The following is a 20,293-nucleotide window of genomic DNA, read 5'->3' as shown; positions in this document are numbered from 1 at the left end:
TGTTGTCCCCTGGCCTACCTGTGTGACATGGCAGCTCGCTGTTGTCCCCTGTCCCACCTGTGTGACATGGCAGCTCGCTGTTGTCCCCTGTCCCACCTGTGTGACATGGCAGCTCGCTGTTGTCCCCTGTCCCACCTGTGTGACATGGCAGCTCGCAAGGTTGCCAATCGCTTCATTGTCGTAAGGGCGGTGACTCACTGCTGCTTTCGCCGACGCTTGTGACGTAGGCCAGGAGCCTTGCCGCGGGTTCCCGTTAATGAGAGCGGCTTTGTGTCTACGATCCATTACTCGTGCTGCTCCTGAGCGTGCGTTGGTGTCTTTGGTTCTGTTGTTATTGTTGTCATTCCTATTATTACTTCTGTCAAGTGTGGATTGTTGTCACGCCACATTATGCATTGCACAAGTAAATAACGTGAATGTAATTTGAGTCACTGACAGACGAAATGGAAAAAAAAGCTGAAAAGTCCACAAAGAAGCAGTGTGAGAGGTTGCATGCTTACGCCGAGAGAAAGACAAACGCGTGGATCAGAGGACATGTGTAGAGACATCGTATTGACTCAATATAAAAATAGGTGGGCTTGAGCAGGACGTCACTGATCGGAGTGGACTATGGATGGATGAGGCTGCTGATGGAATGGTGGCCAAAGGAGAGAACACGCCCAAGAGGCATGCCCATCGCAGAGTTGGAGCAATCTCATCACCATGTTTGTGGTGAACGCCCTCTTGGGTGCTTTCCCTTCTTTGGCTGTTGCTCGGCAGCTGTTCTGAGTGGCGTGTCCGGCCGAAGCCCACTTATGTTGATTCGCAGTCAGAAATGTCTTTCACCTGCGTATGTTCGCTAATTGATTTCCATGTAATTTGAATGAAAGGTAAATAATACATTCACAAATGGACAAGAATCGATGCACATATGAGGAGTGCAGAAATCTATTTAACCGCTGCATCGTTACGAGCCTGCCTTTAATCGCACGGTCACGCATTATGCAAACCGCAGCAGCCACGTGTTGCGTTATGCATCGCCGCGGGTGTGTGCTGTGCGCTCGCACGCTGACCCAGTGCAGGCTGCGAAGCCACATGTCCTTCCTCGCATTCTCTTTATGCGTAGCTGCAAGCTGGTCATTGCGCGGCGCTTGACATTGCTGCAGGCAGCTGCTGGAGTTGAACTCGAAGCGCCGCATTGTTGCTGTGCGAGCTCACGTGCTCGAATTCTGGAGGGGGAGGGGATTTGCGCAGCGTATCTCTACGCTTCGAGCGCTTTGTCTCGCGAGAAGTAGGCGCGTGCAAGCGTGCCGCGTGCGAGCCCTCGCTCTGGTGGAGCCCTGTGCAGTGGAGCTGCTGCGGACAATCCCTGACCCGACTGCAGAGAGGCATCACCAGCCTGTGACGTATATACAGAACTGTGCCTTGCATTGTGCAGTTTAATAATGATAAGTGATAATGGTTTGTTATTCGATCGAGCACCATTCACGCCAGGGCGTATCGGAGGGCTTTACATTACACGTTGTCTCAATACATTTTAAAGAACACCCCCCCCCCCCCCCAGTGGCATATGTCCTTGTGAACGCAAGGTTACCTCGCACCTGGTCTAAAAACGGGCATTTGTCAGCCAGCAGGGGGAGATGATTAGTGCTCTGTGTGTGTGTGATCCCTATTGAGTAGCTGTGAACAATTCACAACCTTTTGTCCGCTGCTGGACAAAGTTCACCTACATCCCATGTTGGCGATGGAGGTCGTTCGACTGTACTTCACCACACTGGTCAGTGCGGATTGATGAAGGAAGGGGCCTCGGACTGCTTCATATATCACTCGCCACTGATGTTAGCCATAGCCGAGAATCGAACGTATCGCTGGATTCGGAGTGCAGTACTCCGACTATCATCATAATTATATAATAAGAATACATTTTCATTTTTGTAATCATATATTTCTACCAGGCCGGTTTTTTTTTTCCAATCAAGCTGCACTGTCAGTGAGCCAATGCCTTGTTATATATATTAAAAAATATATTTCTCGTGAAATGGATATATATAGATTCTGAGTCGTTTTATTTTTAGTAGGCATGTGATGATTCACCCTCTCCTGGGATTCAATGAATTATCACGATTTCGGGGTCACAATCTGATTCAAGAATCTGTGTGTTTTTTATTGGTATCATTTATGTTGCTTCATCGTCTCGAGTCTACGTTGCACCGGTACTGGTCGTGTCGGCACTGTTTGTCTAGGCTTTGTCTCGCTGGTTCTGTTCTCTCGTGGCATCTAATTGGCATCGTCTCGTCTTTTCTGTGTCTATATCCAACCAATATCCTCGAGAGGATAATTGAATGCATGTTTTAGAAATTGAAAGTGATCATTCTTACACACAGATTTCTATGCAGGTATCCTTAAGTCAATGGTCAGTCTTGATTTGAAGCTTTCGTGACTGCAGGAATTCATACTCTTTGGTTCTTTCGGTAAAGTCACGTAGATAGAAAAACATTCTATCTACGTGACTTTACCGAAAGATCCAAAGAGTATCAATGATCAGTGTTAATAGAATAACTATTACAAGCCTCTACATTCCAGTTTTAAAGTATACATCTGTATGCATACACACATTAGGTAGGAGCGGTGGTGCAGTGGTGAGTGCAACACCCCCCCTAACCTCTCCCACACTACAAACCCAGCTTCTAAAGTTTGATTCCCGGACACTGTCAACCTTTTCCCATTCCGAGACATCTGCAATTTGCAGGGTGGGTGTCCTGTTCACCGCTGAATTTTGGAACGCGCAAGCGGTTATCATTAATTTTATTTAGAGAGGCATTCCGCCGTCGTTTTAAAGACATCACACTCACCACAGAGAACTGTAGCGACACGACCGTACTCGGATGATAGCTGACGCCAAACTGTGCCGCACGCCCTCCTGCATGGCCTTGTGGGAGCCTTGGTACATCTTCTGACCTCAAGACATACCGATATAGTTATTTTATTTTCGTTTTTATTTCCGTTCACTGCTGAATCCAATGACGTACACGTACGTCATCGGAATGGGAAAGGGATAATATTAGTGACGAGTGATATCGGAACCAGTCCATCCCCACCTAATCCCGCCCCCTCTTCACCATCGCACATTGACCTGCATAGTTAAGTATGGTCAAACAACTACCCCGTGCCCGACATGACTAGATGACCTTCATCCAACAGCACGTTGACAAAGGGTTGAAATTAAACAGATATTTAGATTATGAAATGGGGCATGTGAACTTGCGCATTTCCACTACTGAAAAACAAGCCATCCTTCCAAAGATGGTCAAGAGGTCTCTAATCTCTTTGACTTTCACTTCCAATTGCCTGAGCACTGAAGGGTTCACTTGGTGTCTATGACAGAGTTCGCATCATGGCAAACATTAGTCTCAGGCAGGCTATTAGCAGAAGGGCGCACAGCCACCAGAGTCCGGCTTTTGATTTATGACAGCATTTCAGACCCGGTGGACTTTTATTGTTCCATAACTTCCCAGCAGTGAAAGAATCTGATGGTCGACTAGGTGGTAGGTGGGGGGGGGGATATAAACAATTCCCGCATGTCTGGCATGGAGCTGTTCACCTGGGCATGGTTAAGTGTTACAAGCGTTTAAATAATGCCATCAGCATGTGCATTACATCATGTTCAAAGAGCGAGTAAAATTCTTGTGTGGGAGTAATTTGTGTCTGGGAGGCGATTTTTTTTTTGTTTATTTTGTTTTCTTTTTCCTGGCAGTTACAACAGTTTGTTGGGGAGGTTGTGCTGGCTTTTAGCAGTGCTCATATCCTCACTGCCGCAGGCTCTGTAGGATGGACATGTGCATTTGTGTAGCCCGTGGTATCCGAATCTCTCAATTAGGACTTTCGGATGTAGGGAAAATGCCTGAGGGTCACTGCAGGGGCAATAACAGTGGTCTGTTTGCACAGCCCAAGTTTCATCCCTGTGGGCGCAGTTCGAGGAGTTACTGAGCTAATGTTGAGAGTTTAGCAAAGGGCAATTTTAAGAATGAAGTAAACAAGAAGAAGAAGAAAAGTAGTAGAAACGAGTTGAATTTTTATTTCAAATTGTTTGGTAACTCATCGTATCGTCATCAAGCAAGTTTTTCTACAGTTGTAAGATAATACGGGGAAGTTTTAGTGTTGTAATTACGATAATAGGCGACCTGTTTGTGTGCGTGACTTGGAAGCTGGGAAGAGACTTGCAATTAAATCTTGACTTAAAGCTTTCGTAACTGCAGGAATTCATATTCTTCATTTTTTCTTGAACCTATCTACGTGACTTTACCGAAAGGCTCAAAGAAGACTTGCAATTGTTCACTGTTGGAACAATGCATCGAGGCATCAATTAATGTCGATTCACAAGTTTGATGATGTATGCATATCTGTGTTTGTTATTCGCATGTTAATTTTCAAGGGTTCATGTCTTCAGACATTGTGAAAGGTGCCTAAGACATGGACATTATTATTATATTATTACTGCAGCAACCTCCCCATGCTACCCTCCTGTTGCATTTTATACATGTGTACACTTACAGCCATTTTTGTCATTCCACTGCTGGATGAGGGCCTACCCATACCGTGAAGTTTTTGGAGTTTATTTCGCCACGCTTCACCATGCTGATCAATCTGACGGTTGATGCAATTGAGGATCTTAGATTAGCATGGTTGGCTACGTACGGTGCGAAACAAGGCCAACGTACATACATACATGGTACAAAGATCGATGTTATTGCACTGCTGTCTGCTGCCCTACCACGGAGCCTCTCAGCGTATATATGTGTGTAGATGGGAGAAGTCAGCTGTGTGACAATACCATATTCTCCAGATTGTAAGACACTCCGGAAAGTAAGACGCATCCCAAAATTGTGCTCGGTATCAATAAAAGTTTTTCAAATCTGGTCACACACACACAAACAAACAAACCAAAGACAAAGATCCCCCCGTATAGCCTTATTGGGGCAAGTGCTGTTAGCAAGCACCTACCACATAACGTGCCACCCATTTGCTTACGAGATGCTTCCATCTGCTGTAGACTACACGGGGAAAAGTGGTCTTACAACTTGCACAATACGGAATTTGTTGTAGCTGCTGTGACCTAATGATTCCCCAACACAGCTGTGTACTGCAGTGCCCCCCAAAGCTGTGTGTGTATGGCATGGGTGGGCGGTGGAGGAGGGGGGGTGCGAGACGGCGGGCAGGTGACCCTGTGCGTGTTCTGCGTGTTTCAGTCTGCCCGGGCGGTGAAGGTGCTCAAGGAATGCATGAAGCTGTCGCCGGAGGAGCCCAGCATCCCGCTGATGGCTGCAAAGCTGTGCATGGGCCCTCTGCACTGGGTAAGTCCGCTCGTGTGCAGGTGTCCGCGCCCCCCCCCCCCAATCTTCCTGCGTCATTTACGTGGAGCCACGCCGCGAGGGATTCATGAGTGCGGCGACCAGGTGGGGCTCGGGGTTCACGGACACTGCGCCGGCGTCGCTGAGAATCCTGGGTTTTAATCATGGGCAGCTGCCCATGATTAAATTGGGTTCTCAAGTGTAGTCTGTGAGTTGATGGCCTCAGCCCGGTCAGCAGTCACTGCACACGAAAGCAATGTTTGAATTAGTTCCGTCGCTTGATTTTGGGAGAAAAATTCAGGGGCCGAATAAAAAAAATGTTTGTTTGACAGCTGTGAAACAAAACATCGATATCGGGACAAGTGGGAGAGTGAAGTGCCCCTGGTGTGTGCATAAGAGATCACTTGAAAGGATCTCAGATGTAGTTCTGTGATACATCATTCTGTCGGTTGCTCACTAACCAGAGGTTACAGTGAGGGAAAAAAGTATTTGATCCCCTGCTGATTTTGTACGTTTGCCCACTGACAAAGAAATGATCAGTCTATAATTTTAATGGTAGGTTTATTTGAACAGTGAGAGACAGAATAACAACAAAAATCCAGAAAAACGCATTTCAAAAATGTTATAAATTGATTTGCATTTTAATGAGGGAAATAAGTATTTGACCCCTCTGCAAAACATGACTTAGTACTTGGTGGCAAAACCCTTGTTGGCAATCACAGAGGTCAGACGTTTCTTGTAGTTGGCCACCAGGTTTGCACACATCTCAGGAGGGATTTGTCCCACTCCTCTTTGCAGATCTTCTCCAAGTCATTAAGGTTTCGAGGCTGACGTTTGGCAACTCGAACCTTCATCTCCCTCCACAGATTTTCTATGGGATTAAGGTCTGGAGACTGGCTAGGCCACTCCAGGACCTTAATGTGCTTCTTCTTGTGCCACTCCTTTGTTGCCTTGGCCGTGTGTTTTGGGTCATTGTCATGCTGGAATACCCATCCACGACCCATTTTCAATGCCCTGGCAGAGGGAAGGAGGTTCTCACCCAAGATTTGACGGTACATGGCCCCGTCCATCGTCCCTTTGATGTGGTGAAATTGTCCTGTCCCCTTAGCAGAAAATCACCCCCAAAGCATAATGTTTCCACCTCCATGTTTGACGGTGGGGATGGTGTTCTTGGGGTCATAGGCAGCATTCCTCCTCCAAACACGGCGAGTTGAGTTGATGCCAAAGAGCTCTATTTTGGTCTCATCTGACCACAACACTTTCACCCAGTTGTCCTCTGAACCATTCAGATGTTCATTGGCAAACTTCAGACGGGTATGTATATGTGCTTTCTTGAGCAGGGGGACCTTGCGGGCGCTGCAGGATTTCAGTCCTTCACGGCGTAGTGTGTTACCAATTGTTTTCTTGGTGACTATGGTCCCAGCTGCCTTGAGATCATTGACAAGATCCTCCCGTGTAGTTCTGGGCTGATTCCTCATCGTTCTCATGATCATTGCAACTCCACGAGGTGAGATCTTGCATGGAGCCCCAGGCCGAGGGAGATTGACAGTTCTTTTGTGTTTCTTCCATTTGCGAATAATCGCACCAACTGTTGTCACCTTCTCACCAAGCTGCTTGGCAATGGTCTTGTAACCCATTCCAGCCTTGTGTAGGTCTACAATCTTGTCCCTGACATCCTTGGAGAACTCTTTGGAATCTGATTGATTGATTGCTTCTGTGGACAGGTGTCTTTTATACAGGTAACAAGCTGAGATTAGGAGCACTCCCTTTAAGAGTGTGCTCCTAATCTAAGCTCGTTACCTGTATAAAAGACACCTGGGAGCCAGAAATCTTTCTGATTGAGAGGAGGTCAAATACTTATTTCCCTCATAAAAATGCAAATCAATTTATAACATTTTTGACATGCGTTTTTCTGGATTTTTGTTGTTGTTATTCTGTCTCTCACTGTTCAAATAAACCTACCATTAAAATTATAGACTGATCATTTCTTTGTCAGTGGGCAAACGTACAAAATCAGCAGGGGATCAAATACTTTTTTCCCTCACTGTATGTCACTCTTGAAAATGATGCTGCTGGTCTCTTGGGTTCTCATCTCGTTGAACAAATCATCTTGACTTGATGAATGGATACTTCTTTGTCACATGACTTGACACCAATGGCAAATTTGAATAAAATAGTCAAAAAAGTCACAGTTATTTCGTGCTCAAATGACCATTGATGTGGTGCTTACACCCAGTTAACAGCGCTGAGCTGGTGGTGGAAATTCCTATAACGAACAACCACTGTCAACCTCGGACCAGGATTTGAACTCGCATCCTTCCGATTGCGGGCCGCTTGCTCTCCTGCTGAGCCACCCGGCCAGATAACAAAAAAATTGGGAGGGCAAAAAACGAAAACCATCTGAATGAATCCAACAGCATTGCACGGCCACTTCTCCACAGTGTCCATTTGGAGGCCACTGACATATCGAGCAATAGGTTCCGTGTTAATTGTGCCATACTCATTGTGGCCATGGTTTATGCCATTGCAAGAATGGTTCAGTCAAATCCTTTTGAGTTTGAGTTAATTTGATTTGTTGCATGAATGGTCCCGTTTAGCCAGTCGCCCAGCTATTTTACAAGGTAGATCTGTGATGCCGAGAACACAGGCGCAACAAAAACAAGACAAAAAACATCGACGTTACAGAGAACGAGTACGTGGTCCTTAAGGAATATTGCACAACTTGCAAACGAGGGAGCGTTTGTGTCAGCAGAGCTGGAGTTTACAGCTTCAACAGCACTCCAGAGTGCGAAATGTTTCATAAAGGTCACGTTCTTCAGGGAATATGCAAATCGTGTTACATTTTGGACCTCATTAAAAAAATATATTAACCTACAGTCATGTCCAGCACTAGAATGCCAATGTTACGCAAGTGATTCTGTGATGCCCGCTGACCATGCTACGTAATTTTCCGTGGCGTCTACTGGCATAGATGTCCTCATTTGAAGATTCCCTTGAATTAAAAATGCATTTTGGTTATCATGCCTTGCGCGTGTTAGTGGGCACACGTGGTCGTTGTAAATGGATACAGGGTAACGCTCCTTCATGGTGAGTCGGGAGCCTTTTCTCTCTCTCATGGTTTGCACACTGGACCAGCGATCCACAGAGGTCGCCGGTTCAATGTGAACTCCTGGCGTGGCAGCGAAAACAATGGATAGGTTTCTTAAATCTCTCCCTCGGCCTCTGCCCACCCAGCAGTATAAATGGGAAGACCACAGACAGTCGATCGGCAGATCGCGCGTGGTGGGGTAAAGTGTGGTTACGCCCACCACTTGCAAGGTGTCTGTCTGGTCATCGTTGGAAGAGTTGGGCAGCATTACCCTTGCGAGAGGGGCTGCCTTGAGCTTTCTCTAGTGAAGGAACTTTCACCAGCAGGATCTTGAGCAAGCCACTGCAAGGCTGCAACTTTGCCTCTTACCTTTGAGATGAGTGGACGTGCGTTGTATTTGCATGGCAAGCATGACCGTCGTGCGGTCCGGTTGATGGAAAATAAAAAGCAATAAAAAACGCTCATGTTTTATAATGTACACTTGCATAACGGTTGTAAATAATTAACAAATTGGTTATAGTGGAAAGTGTGCTAATTTACTGCATGTGTTGCAGCCACATTTTATTTGTCAAAGAATAAGAGCCACTTTACGGTCAGTGGAGTCCCTCTTAATGTTTTACTGTCATTGCTTAAAATATACATGCAACGTGGCTATAAGAGGATTTAGCAACTGGTTTTACTTTGCGACTGATTGTGAACAGAGTTCCATGTTTTTATCCTATCACTGCGTAAAGAGGCATGCACGTATCTTATCTTCATGTTGCCTTTAAGGCTTAATCCTTAACACCAAGCCACACAGTTTGGCAACTGTGAGCCTATACAGTTTGGCAGGTGTGAGACCCAGGGTAATTTTTGCAAGTGAGACTCATCTTGGTCCATTGAGTTCTCATCTGGTAATGCAAAATAAAATAGACCCAACCAGATTGAACCCGTCGTTATTCAAGAATCCCAGAAAACAAGAAATGTTTAATATATACACCATGTCGTAACGCACCCAGTGAGGTATGGAGTGGTGGTGTTGTGATGTCAGTGTGTATGATATATCAAAGGTCGGCTTTTGCACCATCTGCCTGTTTGCCAAGCACTATTGTTTATTTTGACCATAAAAATACCAATAATAGGGTTTTCCATGTCCACCATTCTCCCTCTTTTATTAAAAAATTTTATGGGACGGATATTTTGTTGACCGTTCTAAAACTAGAATGTTTGAAATGTGACTTCGGCACCTCCTGTGTTGTGCTTTCTATTTTCCTCATTTTGTGGTTTTTGGGGTTTTTCCAGTACGTTCACCGTTCTTTAATGACGTTCATCCGGCAGCATACTCTCTCAGAGGCGACAATGACTTTTGTATCGGGTAATGAGCGAACTTGTCCTTACAGTCTTCAGGCCGCGAGGAGAGACCGCGTGTGTCTGCTCCCAGTTTGGATGGCCCCGACTGCACCAACAGGGCCGGTTTGTTTTCTAGACGTTCTATAATTGGAAGTAAATGTTCTTTTTTTCCAGTGGATTTCTGGCCCTTACCGCACTTGCTGCATACTTATTGATTCCATGGGTAATTTGTAGCATAAAACTTTAATCACATTGTTTCAATATAGCGGCACCTTTAGAAAACAGTTAATTAAATAAAATTGCTGTTTTATCTCGATTGATTAATTTGAGTTGTGTTCGTGGATGTGTGGATATTTTTTTCTGGGCAACTCTTTTTTTCTCCCACATTTACAAATGATCAAAAAGAAATTTGGCTAAATATCCCATCCAGGGTTCTCTTGAAGAAAAGAAAAAAACCCAAGACAATTCCTTGAGCTAGAATGAGAGGCGATCATTTAGGATATTTTGGTTAAGAAATACATTTTAAATGTATGAGGCCTGTAGTAATGATACACTCTGCTTTAGTGATTGAAAGCAATTATTTACATTCACAATGTTTTGCAACAGTCAAAATCATGTTTGATAAATCTGTTGTTTGTGATGAATGCAAATTACATGCTAATGAAGTAAAGAGACTGGACAAACGAGACCGAACAAACAGTAATAAAACACTACTAACGACATGGGAGACACGAGGACAAAAAGAAATCGATTTTATGAATCCACGGATGACCCAGAATGGTGACAATCGCTGGAGCGAGAGGCAGGGGGCAATCATTCCTTGCCTGATAGGAAACGTATACTAAATGTTTTCGCATACGGATAGATTCTCGTTTAATTTGTGCAACATTTATGTCAAATAGTCGCCTTTTCACACACACTGTGCTTTATTTCCGCTCCATAACGGCGCGGTAAGTCTGCTGGATTGATTGCAGAACATGTTGCAGGATGTTTATCTCTGTCGCGCCCGTGACGGGCTTATAAAATAGGACTTTACTCTCTTGTGCTGTGGAAGCGTTGCATTTATTTTGGCCCGACCGGGTCGACACCAGATCACACTCGGTGACATGAGATGCAGAAGTACGATTATTTATGACGCCGCCCGTTACGCCTCCCGTTCTTGACCAGGAGGCCTTCTCCCTCTCTCTCTGGAACGAGACCACCTGCTCGTTCTCTGGGAACAGGTTGCTCCCACCGCCCCCCCCCAACCCCCAGGTTCAACCTGCACCCCCCCCCCCCCCCTATCGTTATGACGGAGTTGTGTGCCTGCCTGCCCACGCGCTCTCCAGCACTCCAGCGGAGACCGATGGTGAAGCACGTCTCTTGTGTGGCAACGTGAGATGGCAGTTTTGTTGAATCAAGCAAAGATCACGTGCAAAAGGTTCACCCGTGAGGCGGTATAAAAAGTAGTTTGCCAGTTACCTTTCTATGCTGAGGTTAGAGAACATGATGCCGGCAATCATCACCTGCAACTACGGCAGCTTAGTACGACATTGGCTTCGAGTGACAGAATTCTGTACAGCCAATCAAAGCAGCCTGCTGAAAAGTGTGCCATATTGACGAATGATTGGTTTTCAGAGCACACAACCTCTGGTGGTCATGTGACCTCTTTGATCTGATTGGACGTTGCCTATCCCCGTTGCCCTCCAGAGGGAGTAGGGGTCATATTGGTCCACATTTCTACAAATATTATTTATTTTATTCCTCCGGCTGAAAAAAAAATGGCACGACAACCATTACTGGCAACGGTTGCCCTTCCATTGCTATACATATCATGGCCTTCGGGAGCCAGGTTCACAATTGTGAAAAAAACGGCCGAAGCGTATCACCTGAGTGATTTTGCTGCATTGTGGTTTGTTGATGAAGGCCAGGCTGAAGAATTGTGACATCAAAAGTGATGCTTGGGAAGCCCAGGTGCTGGAACCGTCCTCAGTGGCGCTGTGTTGTTTGGCAAAGCAATGATGAGTGAGCAAATCCGCCTCGCCAAGGAAGCAGAATCATGCGTTTAGATTATTTAGAACATTTGACTGATATAAATTTCTACATGTTGAGCCACTTTGTTGAGCTATCATTTGTGGCCAGGTAGCTTCTGAAAAAGAAACGGCTCAGTGGGCTTTACCCGCAAAAAAAGTTTAGTTTTACTTGCATATTTTTAGTCATGTGCTTACGTTTCTGATACTTTCCACTGTCTTTCGTGTTTTTGTATCGTTTGCGATTGCAACGTTCCGACACTGCCCCTTCTGCAACATCTGTGACAAAGAGCGTTAGGGCTCGTCGGATTCCTACTTTAGAAATACAGACTCTGATTTTTATGAGATGAACGGTAGAGATGGAAAACAAAGAGCGGCGACAGCAGCGGCACAACATCAACAGGGCCCCCCCCCGACTCCTTCCCTCGGGAGCCACCAGCCGTGTCTGCGCTCGAGCGTATATGGAACTTGGATCGGTTCTGTTCAGCCATCTCGGGACACACCGATCATTCCACCATCTGCGGAAGACGTGTCCTCCCTGTACCCGATGGGCCACCGATGATGACGCGCGACATGTGCTGTCGTTATAGACGTGGCCATATTTTCACCGAAGATTGGAAGAACGGTATTGTGGAATCCCACGTGAATTGGGCTGCGTTATATACCCTCGCGTGTGGTTGGTTGCTCACCAGTTTTTTTTACTTGTAACAGAAATCTCGTGAGACTGACAAAAATCACCCTGAATCCACTCAGAGATCATCAGATCTCTTACACTAAGTATCGTTGAGCCTGGATGGTGGAAAGTGCTTGGATGGGTGTAATAGACTTGTTTTGTGGGCAGCAGAAGGCAGTGCATCAAAATACATTGTTGTACTGTACGTTTGGGGTGCCACAGTGGCCTGGTATACAGGAGGTCGTGGGTTTGATCCCGACCCTGACGCCGACTATATTTCGAGTTTGCATGTCTCTCTCCGGATTTTTCTCCGGGTCCTCTGGTTTTCCCCTCTACATTCACATACATGCGTTTAGATTATTTGACTGCTATAAATTTCCACACAATAGGCAACTTCATTAAGCTCTCATTTGTGGCCAGGTCGCTTCTGAAAAAGAGCTGTATAGCTCAGTGGGCCTTACCTGGTGAACTTAAAAATAGTTTAGTTTTATTGTAGTATTATGCTCCCATATTTATACTCCCTTGCCTTCACCAACCGGCGTGGTGAAGTATGATCAAGTTATCCCTGTGGCGTTGTGAAGCCTTCATCCAGAAGTGGAATGTCAAAGGGATGTAGCGTACACTAATCGGAATAAGTCTATAACGCTGTACAGTATTGTCAAGGGATGCAAGACATATATTGTATGTGAAACACCCTGTGCTGTGGTGGAGGATCATGGTTAACGAATGCATAATGAACAAACAGGAAATACATTTCTCTGCATAAAATAAAATATTTATCCATGAGAATTTCATGCAAGAAAGCCATCTTGACCGGTTTCAAGGTTTGCAGTCTCGTCAGCTGAATCAGGCTGCTGGGTTAATGAAGAAACGGATTCCTGTCTATCATTAAATATTCAAAACGGACTTCCTGTCCGCTCATTAAATATTTGAAACAGTCATCCATTATGTTAATTATGTGCATTGAAAATACACTTCCTGATTTTTTTTATTGACATCCTATCCATTGCATAGTGGACATATACTTCCTGTCAATTAAATATTTCAAACAGTTTTCCTTTCCGTTCATTATGCATTTTAAACGGATGGTGCTACCTTTCGTTTCATGTTCCAACGTGCACTTCCCATCCATTCATTGCACGTTCAAAACGGACTTCCCGTCCGTCTTTTACACATTCCTTATCTAGGGATGCAGCTCAGTGAGGTCATCGTCGTGGAAGGCTCTCTCGCTGCCCCGCGCTGACACGTCACTTTAGAAACGGGTTAAAAGAGTGTCCCTAAGAAAGCCAATTTATGCGTCTCATCGCGAGGGTCAGCGGCTGCGAGGCACCGCCGGTATATCTCGTTGACCTTCCCACGTGGCAGGGAATTGGATGGACTCGTGGCTGATTAGTGGGACACGGCGCACCAGGGGGCCAGGGTGTTACAGCCTGTGAGCGCGGTGCAGACGACTTGGTTGAGAGGGAGCGCGGGCGGTGTGGGGGGTGGGGGTGTGCCGGTGTGCAGGCTGGACAAAACCTGTCCATTCTGCTCAGAAACGCGATGTTTTACAGAGGTGCATGGTCGTTAAGGTAGCAGTCGTGGTGGTGGTGGTGGCAGCTTAAAAAAGCAGGTGCGTAGTGAGATAGGGACGGTATGAAATCCTATACTCTGCACCCTTCATTCTGATTGTGGATGAAAAACAAAGAAATTGAGTTTATTACAGTGTTGAATTTGGAAAGCCATTCAATTAAATGTTGACGTTTCCAGATGGATTCCCTTTGTATCTCTTTTTAAAAAAAGGTGTATTGGGCAATGATTGGTGATGTGTGAAGGATGGATCGCACTTCACCACAATCAAAATTATGCTCTTGTTTAATTCCACACCCGTGGAAGACGTAGCTGCACCTCCCTTGCGTTGTTCTAACCTGATTAAGTACCGTCCAGTATCTTCAAGACCAGGCAAAGCCACATAATGCCTTTCTTTGTTCTTCAAAAATTGTCTGGTTAATGGACATGGCAAGCTGATCCCATATCCCGCCACAGGCTATCGATGTCTCTCCTGGCTGACAAAAGCTTCGAGACATGGGTCCGAAAATGTTTCTTAGCATATAGGTGGCTTGGTTGTGGTGATTTTTCGCCTTAATGTGTCCGTGATTCCAGCCTGGTTAAAGTTCCAGGATGCTGCTTGCACCAGGCTGGATCAATCGAGCCTGCGTCCCCATAGCGACTTTGCCCCGCCCTTCCGATGACGATCGATTCCCGCGGCAGGGCTGCCGAGCCTCTTTATGGTGCACGAAGTTCCAGGGATTAGAACGGGGCCGAACCCACACCCAGTCGCGGTGTCGCGGTGTCACAGGGTCAACACGGGGTAGAGACGTGCACGTCGCTAATGGCACTCGCTGGCTTCACCTCCCAGGCAAATTTATGGTTGAAATTGCACGGAAGAAAATGACAAACCGAATGAATTTGAACTCGATCTGGTATTGCCTAATGCATGGCTACATTTCGCTTTATAATAAACTAGCTGTACTACCCGGCTTTGCCCGGGACTTGGATTCACCACACCGGGCCGCCTTTGTCTCCCCAGTGGCGATGTTCACACGGCAACAGTTACTCGTTTGAGGCTGAGTAGACCTAGGGGAGGCCCAGGACCTGTTCAAATAATCGTCACCGGTGGTGGCCGTGAGCGGGAATCGAACTCGGGTCGCCGGGTTCGTAGCGCAGCGCGCTAACCACTACACTACAATGCGTTACGCTTCCACACAGACACACACACAGACACATACACAGTGCGCTAACCACTACACTACAATGCGTTATGCTTCCACACAGACACACACAGACACACACACACAGACACACACACAGACACACACACACAGACACACACACAGACACATACACAGCGCGCTAACCGCTACACTACAATGCGTTACGCTTCCACATGCGAGGGTCACGTGACAGATTTAACATCACAGCTCACTTGCCGTGCAAAAAATATACAGTGAGAGAAAAAAGTATTTGATCCTCTGCTGATTTTGTACGTTTGCCCACTGACAAAGAAATGAGCAGTTTATAATTTTAATGGTAGGTTTATTTGAACAGTGAGAGACAGAATAACATTAAAATCCAGAAAAACGCATGTAAAAAATTTTATAAATTGATTTGCATTTTAATGAGGGAAGTAAGTATTTGACCCCCTCTCAATCAGAAAGATGTGTGGCTCCCAGGTGTCTTTTATACAGGTAACGAGCTGAGATTAGGAGCACACTCTTAAAGGGAGTGCTCGTAATCTCAGCTTGTTACCTGTATAAAAGACACCTGTCCACAGAAGCAATCAATCAATCAGATTCCAAACTCTCCACCATGGCCAAGACCAAAGAGCTCTCCAAGGATGTCAGGGACAAGATTGTAGACCTACACAAGGCTGGAATGGGCTACAAGACCATTGCCAAGCAGCTTGGTGAGAAGGTGACAACAGTTGGTGCGATTATTCGCAAATGGAAGAAACACCAAAGAACTGTCAATCTTCCTCGGCCTGGGGCTCCATGCAAGATCTCACCTCGTGGAGTTGCAATGATCATGAGAACGGTGAGGAACCAGCCCAGAACTACACAGGAGGATCTTGTCAATGATCTCAAGGCAGCTGGGACCATAGTCACCAAGAAAACAATTGGTAACACACTACGCCGTGAAGGACTGAAATCCTGCAGCGTCTGCAAGGTCCCCCTGCTCAAGAAAGCACATATACATGCCCGTCTGAAGTTTGCCAATGAACATCTGAATGATTCAGAGGACAACTGGGTGAAAGTGTTGTGGTCAGATGAGACCAAAATGGAGCTCTTTGGCATCAACTCAACTCGCCGTGTTTGAAGGAGGAATGCTGCCTATGACCCCAAGAACACCATCCCCACCGTCAAACATGGAGGTGGAAACATTATGCTTTGGGGGTGTTTTTCTGCTAAGGGGACAGGACAACTTCACCACATCAAAGGGACGATGGACGGGACCATGTACCGTCAAATCTTGGGTGAGAACCTCCTTCCCTCTGCCAGGGCATTGAAAATGGGTCGTGGATGGGTATTCCAGCATGACAATGACCCAACACACATGGCCAAGGCAACAAAGGAGTGGCTCAAGAAGAAGCACATTAAGGTCCTGGAGTGGCCTAGCCAGTCTCCAGACCTTAATCCCATAGAAAATCTGTGGAGGGAGCTGAAGGTTCGAGTTGCCAAACGTCAGCCTCGAAACCTTAATGACTTGGAGAAGATCGGCAAGGAGGAGTGGGACAAAATCCCTCCTGAGATGTGTGCAAACCTGGTGGCCAACTACAAGAAACGTCTGACCTCTGTGATTGCCAACAAGGGTTTTGCCACTAAGTACTAAGTCATGTTTTGCAGAGAGGTCAAATACTTATTTCCCTCATTAAAATGTAAATCAATTCATAACATTTTTGACATGCGTTTTTCTGGATTTTGTTATTCTGTCTCTCACTGTTCAAATACACCTACCATTAAATTATAGACTGATCATTTCTTTGTCAGTAGGCAAACTTACAAAATCAGCAGGGGATCAAATACTTTTTTCCCTCACTTTATGCATTATTGAGCTCCCCCTCCCCCTAAAAAAAAAACTGAAGTGTATTTTTATAATTTTTGCATGGTGTACAGTCTGGATAGTACCCACATGGCAAATTTCAAGTTTGTTGCATGTCAGGAAGTACATTTTGAACAGACACACATATTCACAACTTTGCCTTGTATATATATGGAGATTAACCGTTTTTACATCACTTCCCAATCCTCCACCCTCCAGTCACGAAGGGTGGGGGATAGTTTGGGAGATGGGGTTGTCATCTCATGCTACATGGAGGCCCACAGAACCGGGGCAATAGTGTTGTTCCTAGGCAGGAGAGGGGACAGTTCCCAGTGGTGATGGAAATGAGGCGTCATAAGAAACCCCTGTATCAACCCAGATGAACTCTAGCACTGCAATGAATCTGGCGGGAGTAATGCACGCGTGTTTCCATCGATACCCAAGTTGATGTTGTGGTACGTACTATAATTTTATGGCCATATTGGTACAAGCCTGGAGCTCAGTATTTTGGATCGATGTGGAAATACTGAGCAAGAGTGAATGTGTTTCATGACCATTGTGCCCCATGAGGTTGGCTGTAAGGTTTTGCACAAGGAGGCAATGGTTGGTAGATCGCATAGAGGTGTGAATCTCCTAAACCTCTGGGTCCTACGAGGTGACCAGTAAATAGCAGTAGATCAAGAGGGTTGATAAACCCACTTGGCAGAAACGTGTTATTCTTTCATGTGCGTGTTGTGTTTTTTTTGTGTGACCTCTGGTTCCATCCTCCTACAATCCCAAATAACTCATTATGGAAGTGGCCAAATATCCTTACTCCATGACCCTTCTGCAAAAAAAGTGGTAAGACTCGGTGAGGCTTTTCTCGATTAAGAAAAAAACAATCATTAACAAAAATTTGCAGCCCTTTACCAAACCTCTGCTAGATTAAGCACACTTGTACGTAATTTACACCATGGTGGGTTTGTATCTCTACACGACTTGAGGTTATGCTGTACCCTTTAAAGCTGAGTTAGATTTAGGCTGCCAGGTATGGTAAGACGGGTTCATGCTCGTCGCAAAGACAATGGGACTGCGAGAGTTTGTGAGTTGAAAGCCCTCAATCTGCTGCCGTCTGTTGGACGTTACTGTTCCCATCGTCTGTCACAAATTTGCTCGTTAGAGGCTCCGTGACGTCATTAACAAAAGTAGGTCAACCGTGTGCCAGCCGTTGTGGGCCAAATTTGAAAATTACTTGAAAGTTAGATATTTTTTAAATTAAATAATTACGTTACTTTTCTTAATAGTTTTTTTCTGCAGTTAAACAAAAATACACCATTCATTGTCTCATCAGAACTGTGCAGAAATATTCACATTTGGATAAACTGCTCATTTAATCTGGATGAGTGAGTTAGTGAATTAAGGAATGAGTAAAACTTCATGCCCCGTAATCCCTACTTACACAGGGCTCCATCTGGGAGCCACACTGTGACCGCTAATAATGCCACCCTGCCAGCGTTGCATTAAAGATTGAAAGGTATTCCTTGGCAGATTTGCGGTATCTGTGCTCACTAAGACACTGGATTATAAATATTTATACACCTTAATGCTATTAATTCTAATATGATTGGTGTATCAGCCAGGCACGTCAATACATCTACTTTAATCAACGTTTATGTGTCCTCACTCATGCTCTTGCTGCTATCGGCTTTACATTAATGGTGTGCGCATCGACCGTTTTAACTCGCAGGGAGTCTCCCTATGTCTCCCCTGAGTGGCGTGGAACGTTCCAAGAAGATCAGCTCTAAACCAGCGCATCCATACCAGCCTTATGCACTATCATGCGTTCATGATAATTCATTTGGAATGTTGCATTTGTGCAGGGGGTGGGGAAGGAGGGTCTAGCCAGTGTTGGAATTCCCTCCTGGTTTTGCTGGCCTGTGTATTACCTTCCGAATTATACTGATTTCTACGGATTAATGTGGACAATTAGCAGTGTCCTCTTGAGGGAGGGCGGTGGAGTTGAGAGTGAAGGCGGCCGAGTTATTGTCTCAATCGCTGCCGCTCAGGTTGAGATATTAGACCTTCACCTTGCACAGCCACTTTGTGGACATACGCGTACTATCCTGTGGCATAAATAAAGCTACATTAATAGTCCCTGGGCAGCAACGTTTCCTGTTTGGAAACACAGGGCAGCAATTCGAAAACGATTTGCCATGTGCTTGTGCGAGTTGTGCCATCATTGACACGCATGCCTGTCATTACGGGCCACCCGAAACAAAAAATGTTAGGAGAAAACATTTTGACTGGGCTCGCGGAGTTTCTGTACCCCCTCGCTGTGTCGTGCTCTGTACCACGCTCCTATAGAAAATGTAATAATAAAAAATAAAAAATGGCGGGAGCAGGAACATTTAAATGTGGCCAACGAAGGCCGGACTATCACATCGCTGATGCGCGCTGATGCATGTGCGTGCGTTTGCGTGCCCCCCTCCTGGCCGTGTGGCAGCTGGAGGAGGGAGAGTTTTTTGCGAAAGCAGTCGTGGACATGGAGGAGCGGGCGGGCGAGTTTCAAGCCAAGGGCTTCCTGGCGCTGGGCCTCATTTACAGCCTCCAGGCGACGGACGGTGAGCAGGCGTGGTCGCCGGGAATTGAACGGACGTCGTCGTTTTCACAAAGAAAATGGCCGTGGTTGGCGCTAGTTAGGCCGATTCGTTAATTAAGAAAATGTGTTTTTACTTAAGCTCAAGTTACATATGTCAAATCGTGAATGTGAACACTTATTATGTTTTACGCAAAATATTTCCTAAACAAATTTAACTGGGCAAATGATGAAAAGTATAAAATGCAATTAGCACTGTGAAAGTTAGAAAAAATATGTAATTATTTAATACAATTTGACCACGAATCGTCCATCGGCCTTCGTCCATTCTGACGATGTACGCTGCTTAAGCCCACTGATTGGTATGGGCCCCTCTCTGATTTGCATTCCCCCCCCCCACCTTGATTCATGTGTTTGTGACTAATTATCTTGCGTCATTGGTTGAGGTGGCAATGCAAAGTGAGACCCGACATCATCCCTATCAACACCTTATCAGTGCCCTACCTTATTACAGACCAATTCTGACCTTAATGGTCACCCCGTGCCCTTATAAATCTCAACGTTCATCCTACAAAGTCCCATCACAAGGGAGAAATGCAAAGAAATTGACAAAAAATTTTTTTTTTACTCAATTTCCCTGTACAAGAATACAGGCAGACCGTACGGGTTGACAGGTATTCCGCACGCTCATGTCAGTGTTGGGCGGTCCTCGTG

General features: G+C 45.6%; 1 protein-coding gene across 4 annotated transcripts in view; it reads left to right on the top strand.

Moving 5' to 3' along the window:
* The window catches only part of LOC116943206 (tetratricopeptide repeat protein 7B-like), a 126,421-nt gene that overhangs the window by 37,082 nt on the left and 69,046 nt on the right, over positions 1–20,293 (top strand). For all 4 annotated transcript variants that reach the window (XM_032955873.2, XM_032955876.2, XM_032955874.2 and 1 more), the window contains 2 exons: positions 5,226–5,330; positions 19,487–19,604. In XM_032955873.2, coding sequence (XP_032811764.1) covers positions 5,226–5,330; positions 19,487–19,604 — 223 coding nt within the window. The remainder of the gene's footprint in view (positions 1–5,225; positions 5,331–19,486; positions 19,605–20,293) is intronic.

Source organism: Petromyzon marinus, chromosome 17 (assembly GCF_048934315.1).
Source record: "Petromyzon marinus isolate PM22_M1 ecotype Great Lakes invasive population chromosome 17, UKy_Petmar_22M1.pri1.0, whole genome shotgun sequence".
Classification (NCBI taxonomy): domain Eukaryota; kingdom Metazoa; phylum Chordata; class Hyperoartia; order Petromyzontiformes; family Petromyzontidae; genus Petromyzon; species Petromyzon marinus.
Note: the sequence above shows the minus strand (reverse complement) of the source record. Positions and strands in the feature narration are given on the sequence as shown.